The sequence below is a fragment of the Engraulis encrasicolus genome, chromosome 20, assembly GCF_034702125.1.
Source record: "Engraulis encrasicolus isolate BLACKSEA-1 chromosome 20, IST_EnEncr_1.0, whole genome shotgun sequence".
Taxonomy (NCBI): domain Eukaryota; kingdom Metazoa; phylum Chordata; class Actinopteri; order Clupeiformes; family Engraulidae; genus Engraulis; species Engraulis encrasicolus.
This window is the reverse complement of record NC_085876.1, coordinates 9,020,246-9,029,363: the sequence shown is the minus strand read 5'-3', so window position 1 is coordinate 9,029,363 and position 9,118 is coordinate 9,020,246. Positions and strand designations below refer to the sequence as shown.

The 9,118-nt window shown below is 43.4% G+C and overlaps 1 protein-coding gene across 3 annotated transcripts in view; it reads left to right on the top strand.

Annotated features, from left to right (window-relative positions):
- The window catches only part of runx1t1 (RUNX1 partner transcriptional co-repressor 1), a 93,711-nt gene extending 84,957 nt beyond the window's left edge, over positions 1–8,754 (top strand). For 2 of the 3 annotated variants that reach the window (XM_063185363.1, XM_063185361.1), the window contains exons 11-12: positions 1,339–1,529; positions 4,574–8,754. In XM_063185363.1, the coding sequence (XP_063041433.1) occupies positions 1,339–1,529; positions 4,574–4,924 (542 nt within the window). In that variant the 3' untranslated portion in view covers positions 4,925–8,754. The remainder of the gene's footprint in view (positions 1–1,338; positions 1,530–4,573) is intronic. The other variant, XM_063185362.1, reaches the window with a different exon arrangement.
- Positions 8,755–9,118: the final 364 nt, after the last annotated feature.

The following is a 9,118-nucleotide window of genomic DNA, read 5'->3' as shown; positions in this document are numbered from 1 at the left end:
CTTACAACAATGTGAGTTCAGAAATTAGTTTTTCACCTGTCTTCATCAAAGGCATGAAAAGAAAAAAAAAGCCAATTTGTATTTCAAATGCAAATCACATGCTGCTGTTTCCAAATAACTCCCCAACAGATTGTCACTTCTTTTGGATCAAGCCAAATAAAGCCACTGCATGTCTGAAAAGGTTAATTAGCGGGGGAAATCAGTAGTGAAACAATTACTGTTAATATACCGCCTTTTGATATTATTTTTTTGTGAATAGCAGCAAATTACATCCTCAAATTCATACTAATGAAATCACAATTTAAACCACTGTGATGACTATTGCATTTTCCAACCAACATGTTTAATGTTTACCAGTATATCCGTGTCATTAAGTGATTTCTTTAAGCAGTACCTTACTGTAATGCTGTGTCATATTAGGGCAAGTATTAGTATGTTACTGTTTATGTTACTATGTCACTGTAATGCTGTGACATATTAGGGCAAGTATTAGTATGTTATTGTTATTGTAGTATGTTAGTGTGTGTATATAAGTATATCCTGTGTGTATAAGTATATCAGTCCTTGAGTACCAGTTGCTATGAGTTTCAGATGAGGTCATGAACAAGGTCAAGCCATGTGTTGGTTTGTTATGCGCGAAGGAGTAGATTAAAGTCTGCATCCAAAAACATCCAAAAACGCCTGACCTAGGAGCAGGATAACCAAATGGCAAGATAAAAGATGAGAAAGTCAGCTGCAACCGCTGCTCCTACTTTACGAAATGTTACTTAAAAAAAAAGTGGGAGCAGAAAAATCCTGGTTGAAGCTGACTTCTTCATTTTCATCTAGATTATTATGTACTGTACGTACAGTGCTGTAACTGTCTTGAGTACCAGTTGGTGTGTGTTTCAGAAGAGGCTGTGAACAAGTTGAAATGGCAGGCGATGTACTAGTGTGTGTGTGTGTGCACGTGTGTCTGTATGAGCACTGTCTATGTCCATACTGTCTTAAGTCCATGTATAAGTACTGTCTATGTCTATACTGTCTATGTCCTTACCTAGATTAGTCTATGTCTGTATGGGAAAGCAAGAAATGTAATTTCAAATTCTTTGTATGACCAGTGCATGTAAAGAAATTGACAATAAAACCTACTTGACTTGACTTGACTTGACTTGATGTGTGTGTGTGTGTGTGTGTGTGTGCGCCGCGCGCGTGTGTGTGTGTGTGAGCGTGCGTGCACGTACTTGCGTTCATGTGTGTGTGTGTGTGTGTAAGCACACTCCTTGAGCACAGCTGTATGTGTCGTTGCGCAACATTGCGAGTGTCCAGTCCTTGAGTGCCTGTTGGCGTGTGTTTCAGAAGAGGCCGTGAACGAGGTGAAGCGGCAGGCCATGACCGAGCTGCAGAAGGCCGTGGCGGAGGCGGAGAGGAAGGCCCACGACATGATCAGCACTGAACGCGCCAAGATGGAGCGCACCGTCGCCGAGGCCAAGAGGCAGGCGGCCGAGGACGCGCTCTCCGTCATCAACCAGCAGGAGGACTCCAGCGAGGTTGGAAACATAGTAATGTCTCATACAGTTCCCTCTACACACATGCTTTACATAATAACACATAGTAATGTCTCATACAGTTCCCTCTACACACATTCTTTACATAATAACACATCGTAATGTCTCATACAGTTCCCTCTACACACATTCTTCACATAATGGCACTGTGACTCAGAATACTACTGTGACTCCAGCGAGGTTGGAAACATAGTAATGTCTTATAGAGTTGCCTCTACACACATTCTTTACACACAGTAGTATTCTGATTCACAGTGCTAGTATATATAGGTTACATATACTAGCACTGTGAATCAGAATAGGACTGTGACTCCAGCGAGGTCTGCGCAATAGTTGTGTCTCCTCTGCACACATGCATTAGCCTAGCACTGTGACTCAGAATAGTATGTCTCTTCTACACATAGTTCGGTGACTCCTTTTGTCATGGTCAGTACTGTGTCTCATCTATACACCATCGCTGTTATTTCCATCTATCTATCAATCTAGTGACAATAGTACTGTGACTCTAGCAAGGTCTGCACACTAGTACTGTCTCATCTTCATATATGCCTCGTAGTCAGAGTAGTACAGTCACTCCTCTACTCCTACTACACATGCTTTACGTACAGCACTGTGACTCCTTTTGGCGTGGTAATGGTACTGTCACGCAGAAGAGCGAGGTCTGCGCAATATTGCTGTGTCTCATCTGCACGACCTGGCTGTTCTTTCTATCGCTAAATCGGGACAGAATAGCATTGTGCCACTCCAGCGAGGTCGGCCCAATAGTAATACAGTATCTCATCTTCAAAAGGAGAAAAAGGAGTGTTGCCTACGTATGTTTTTGTGACTGTGTCTTGTACGAATTACTATGTAGGCTCATAATGGCTACTTTTACATGAGACATTTAATTCAGAATTAACTCTATTTGATTCTGAATAAAGCTTAATTCCGCTTTGAAAACGTCATGCAAACACTTCTTAATTCTGAATTAAATAAAAGATCAAAGTAAACTCGATGGAGCTATTTAATTCTGAATTATTAATTCTGAATTTAAAAAATCATGTAAACGTAGCCAATGTGGACACTTCCCCGTGGGATTGAATGTTGAAAAAGCTTTACTACCGCACTACTAATCTACCAAGTCATTACTCAGAGTCTTAAGTAATACATTACTCAACTTTGTCATTGCCTTTCTGATTACCACAGGGGGCCCTGTCTTAACACATTAGGTCTGTGTGATCAAACTAGCTCACCTTTCGTCTATCACATAAGGGGCCAAACATTTATGAAGGTGGTATCTATTTACAGGAGCTAATGGGGTGGGAGAGGGAGAGGGAGGGAAAGCAAGCGCAGTGATCACAGTGGGAGACCTAGCCATCTCAGCAGTTAGTGAAGAATAAGAGAACAAACACACACACAGCTCACACTCACACAGAACCCCCATAGTCATTCATGCACACACACACACACACACACACACACACACACACACACACACACACACACACACACACACACACACACACACACACACACACACACACGCACACACACACGCGCACAGACAGACATACGCACACACACACAGAGAACAAATGCATGCAGAAATGTACACACGCACACACACGCACAAACCAATACACACACTAATTCAAAAATGTACAGAAGCACGTTTATACAAATATACTGTGTTACATGCATATCCATATACACACTCCCTAAATGAAATAGATATGCCTGTGCACATGCATAGACATGCACTGATATTCCCTTCTCATCTCTGTGTGACTTTGTTTATGGACGACACACGCACACACACACACACACACACACACACACACACACACACACACACACACACACACACACACACACACACACACACACACACACACATACTTAGTATATGCAGACAAAATTCACACACACATAGACATGCTTGTACACACACACACTGACAGACGACTGCACACACACACACACACACACACACACACACACACACACACACTCGCACACACTCACACACACACACACTCGCACACCCGCACACACTCACACAAACACACACACACACACACACACACACACACACACACACACACACACACACACACACACACACACACACACACACACACACATCTGTCTTTAATTGCTCCCTACCGTATTTATGTGCCCGGTCTCCCTTGAGGATTCTGTCAGTAGCTGTTTATAACTGCCTTTCCGCTGCTGGTCTTTTTGCAGGGTGCCGATGCAATTACATACACACACAGGCACGCACGCAGGTACACACACGCGCGCAGGCACGCACACGCGCATATGTGCTCATGGAGAGAGAGAGAGAGAGACACACACACACACACACACACACACACACACACACACACACAGGCCCTTGGGTGTAACTGGAGAGGACAGTCATTTTGGCAGTTAGCTAATGATGGACGCAAAGTACATACTGTAGAATCAATTTCAGTGTGAGCTATAGCAGAAAAGAAGTCTGGGTGAAAAAACAGGGTGACTTCTTTTCTGCACCCCTCTTTGTTGGTACCTAATACTAGCCAGGCTATGAAAATGTTTGGTTTAAACTTAGGCACAGCCTTTTCTGGCCTCGACCAGTAGCAAACTGAGGGAGGCAGGTTAACCAGGCTGTTCAGAAACATAATTTGGCATCTTCTTGGCCAGACGAGAATTTCGGTACGAGATTTGAAAGTCGGCGATAATCAGGATGACACAAGCAGTAGCATGGCAATGATTTAGTTTACACCTCCTTTCTAGAATGTAAGAACATGTAATGAACACTTCCGTAATGGACACTGCACCGCAAATACTTATTACTAACCTTAATCCTAACCTTAGCCAAAAAGGCTGGCGAAAAAATACAAATAATGACATCATTAATTTGCAAGAAAAATAAATAATTTTACCAATGAATAAATATGTAAGTTTTATGTTTGGAGTACGTCTAAATAATGAATCTCTCTCTCTCTCTCTCTCTCTCTCTCTCTCTCTCTCTCTCTCTCTCTCTCTCTCTCTCTCTCCAGAGTTGCTGGAACTGCGGCCGCAAGGCGAGTGAGACGTGCAGTGGCTGCAACACGGCGCGCTACTGCGGCTCCTTCTGCCAGCACAAGGACTGGGAGAAGCACCACCACGTGTGCGGCCAGACCCTCCAGGCCCAGCAGGGGCAAGGGCAGCCGGGGCAGCAGGGCCCACCGGGAGGCCACAACCAGGGTCACAACCAGGGCCACAACCAGGGCGAGACCCCCGCCACCATCAGCTCCGCAGCCACCCCCAGCAGCGGAGCCGTCAGCCCCTCCGACACCCCCTCGCACGCGGCCACACCTCGCTCGGCCACCCCCGGGACCCCCTCCACGATAGAGGCCGCGACACGCTAGGAGTGTCCCCCAAAGGCTAGCCTAGCCTAGCAGAGACAATTTTTTTTCCCTTTCAATGCCTTCACCCTTCTACCTCCCCCCACCCGCTCAAACGCCATTTCTCTTGACATCCCACCCTTCCCAGCGAGACTAATTTCCGGCCTCCAGCAGTACACGCCCCACCTGGCTTGCTGAAGACATTCAGCTAGCACACAAAGTTAGACCAAGAGAGAGGAGGGATGAAGGCTGGTTCATGCTAAGCTAGCATGCTAAATATGAAATAGAGGAAGGTCAGCAACCTCACGTTAACCAAGAGAGACAAAACAATATCTGTTAAGCTAACCAAGAGAGAGGAGTGGGAACATCGGGACAGAGTCACAGAATAAGGATGAGGTCCATATTGGGTCATATTGACTTACCATTATAAAGAAACACAAAGATATTCTTTGATGTAAAAAAAACTCACACAAGTTGCTTAATGTCACTATTGTTATTACTATAGCTAATTAATTTGTTGTTGTCGTCGTCAACGTCATTGCCTCATGTTTGTTTTTCGCTTTTTTTATTTTCTTGTAAATAAGAAAAATAGAGTTATCTCTGAAGACCTCAAAACGAGGATGAAGTGATCTCGCCCCTCTAAGTTGTCCTGTTTTTTTTTTTCAAAAAGTTCTTACATCCACTAGCTGGGACTGCAAACCTAGTTGACCTCATTGAAAGACACTTTACCAAAACAAAACAAAACAAAACAAACAAAAACCAACAAACCAAGAGAAGTTCGCAGCTGTGGAAAAGCAAAGACAAATGTTATCTGTGATTGGACTGAGCCAAGGACAGAGACGATGAGGGACAATTTAAAAAAAAAGGAATACGAAGAAAAACAAAGCTGACTAACGCCATTGGGGGTCTAGAAAGGAGACAAGAGGCAGCTGAAGATGGATGGCTTTGAGTGTGCACTGGACTGAACTCCACTGACATGCAGTGCAGATGTGCACCAGATTGTAAAAAAAGGAGCACAGATGTTTATCGTTGTCCATCGCCGCCAACCCCCAGCCCCACCTGCCATCCCCCTCGCACTCTCTTTCGCTTTCCTCCCCCCGCTCCTCGCACTTCTTCAAGATGTTTAATAATCTTCAGGTCAGTGGACTGAGAAATGAGAAGCTGTTCCTCAGTCAAAGGACAAGAGCACAGGAGAGTTGAGCAGCAGCAGGAGCGTGGATGCGTCACTAACGCGGCTACAGAAAGGAACTACTTCTTTTACGCACTTCTGAACAGGAAGTGCACTCCCTCTGCGACACAGGAAGTGAAGTCATTAGTCCCGCCCACCAGCCGAAGACTGTCGGCCCCTCACTACATGACAGCAGGCTCGGCTCCAAAGGGCTGTAAATTGACCCCCAGTTCCCCATTAGGGTTCTCTCTGCATCCTAGATCTTTCCGGTTGGTTCTTCTGCTCTCTTCTCATAACATCAGCCTCCAGGCTTTATTATCGTTTTGTCTTTGTTACCTTCTCCTGCTCTCCCTCTCATTTAGTAGCTCTGATTGTGTTCAAGCACTTGCATCCAGTGCAGTTGTTATTAATGGTTATTTATTGTACTTGTGTTGGACAATTGTGGAGATGCGTTAACATAAGTTTAAAACATGGTCATACTCACATATTCCACATTTCTTTTTGCTGGTGCAAATATGTGGGGAAGCAAACGGAAAAAAAATGAAGAACCCTCTTTCTTACTCTCTTTCTTGAGCTGCTTTCTCATTTCAACTGTGTTTGTGATAGTTCCCAAGTGGTTCTTTAAGGAGAGCAAACGTGACTTCTCGCCATCGCTGTGGAACAGGAAACACAAGCTATCTCTCAGAGCTGCTATTTCACACGAAATTCAGAACTTTTGTCTGAGAATTAGCATGTTGCGTGGAATGCTAAACATTTGATGACTTGTACAAGGGACGTACATAACTGTATTTGCACTGTCACAGACTTTTTTTCTCAGCATGCTTTTTGACCATTTTCATTTTTCTTTGGGTAGAGAGCCATTCTTCACAGATTTTTATTCTGTAGTGCTTTGCATATATGTGACTTTCTGTAAAAACTGAGATGAAAAATGTATCCCGATCTGCTTTTGTTAGCAACATTATAACTTTGCTTTGAGTAAATACAGGCGGTGCATGCACATTACTGAACGCTGAGATATATGTTGTTTTTATAAGAAAAAAGAAAAAAATTGACTAAAAGCAAAAAAAGAACAAAAAATCTTTAAAAAAAATAAACCAACTCCCAAATGCAGAGGCATAGACAGACAGCTTTAACACAACAAAGCACCAGGTCTCACACAGTATTACAAAATAAAAAAATACAAATGAAATGATACCTAAACATGGATTACAGCCAAAGACAGACATGAAGGACCAAAACCTGAGTATCCAAGAACTGAAACATAAAGACTTTTTGCTCAAACGTAACGGTAACTCCTCACTATAGTGTCTCTCCATTCTTTCCATTTTCTCGGATTCTCTTGTTACCAAGAGGGAAGCAACTCCCTTGTCTTGAAATGAGATGTTTGGTCTAATTCAATCAATAGCTGTGTTATTTAAGGTCACAAAATGCTATTGACTGTCACTGAATGCAAATGAGTCAGACCAAACCACTCCTTAAACTTTTAAATTAAATTCTTTGAGCCCTCACAACTTGTACGGGGGAATCAGTACCACAGTAAATGATGATATAACTGCACAAGGCATGCATTGCGCTTTGAAAAGTGCAATAAGGCTTTTTTTGACAGAGCAATAATAACTAAAAGGTTGCTTAACTGTGCAGTATGTCACGCTGTCAAATTACTGGGAATACATTGTCCCCCATACAAGAGGATGCAGCTTTGCTTCCCTCACTCTCATCTACCGTATAGCTTCTCTTCTGCCCCATTTTTAACATGGCTTCCTCTTATGACTCCATCACCCACCACTGGCTCAAGTAACCTTGTACAGCAGGGGTTCCCAACCTTTTATAAGAAACAGTCAACAACAGCACACACACAAATGTTATTTAGATTTTTAGAAAATGATTTCACGGCCCACTTGGTATACCTTTGTGGTCCACCCATGGGCCTTGGTCCAGAGTTTGGAGATCATTGCTGTATAGCTGAGGGAAGCATTGTCACCCTGCCCAGGGAGACAGGTTCAAACATGCCCTACGACCACTGTGTCTAACAGGCTCTGTTTGATGCCCCAAGAGACCCGGGTTTGAGGCAAGTTGGGGTGACTTCTCTCTCCTGTTCACTACGGACCCTTAGATGTGTCCACCTGAAAAGACCTGTCTACATTTCAACCCACCTCTTCACTAAAGGAACAGGGTTTACTTTTGATCCATATTTGTTGGCTCTGGCATCCATTGTAACCGCATTGTGCTAAGCCATGGAGAAATTGATAGGATCTGTAATTCTATATTTTCTCAAAAAAAGGATAAAAGAATTTATAAAACGAAACAACCTCTTTGTGATTGGTTGGAGCAAGGAAGAGTGGAAACCGATTATGAACACTTAGCTTGATGTATACAGGAGACAGACAACCCCCAGACACGCACACACGCACACGCACACGCACACACACACACACACACACACACACACACACACACACACACACACCAGGCTTGTACGAAATTCCGAATTGAATGAATTTGAATTCAAAGTAATGCCATAATACGAACACTAGGTGGTGTCATTACCTTGAATTTCTTTGAATTTAAGCTACACCACCCATTGAGAGTACATAGAACACCACCACCTAGTGTTCATATTATGGCATTACTTTGAATTCAAATTCATTAAATTCGGAATTTCGTACAAGCCTGACACACACACACACACACAATACAAGATGAAGTAAACACACTATGAAATGGTGCTACAGACACTCATTTGATCTCGGGGTAGGATGGAGATAGGTTTACTGTACTTACTGGTGGATTTTCCTCCTTCTTGTCTTTGTCTTCTATCTTTCTGTCTCTCTCGCTCTCTCTCTCTGTCTCTTTCTCACACTGTCTCTCCTTCTCAACTCTGCGGGGTTGATAAATCCAAAAAGGTGTCTGACACCCTTTCACATCTCCTCAGAAGCTGTGTGGCAGCAAAGCTGCTGAAACGTTTCAAAAACGTGAACAAAATTTTGTGAGACACCAGATCATCCTGGGCAAAACCACAAAGGAATCATCAAAACCGTTGAGACGAATCT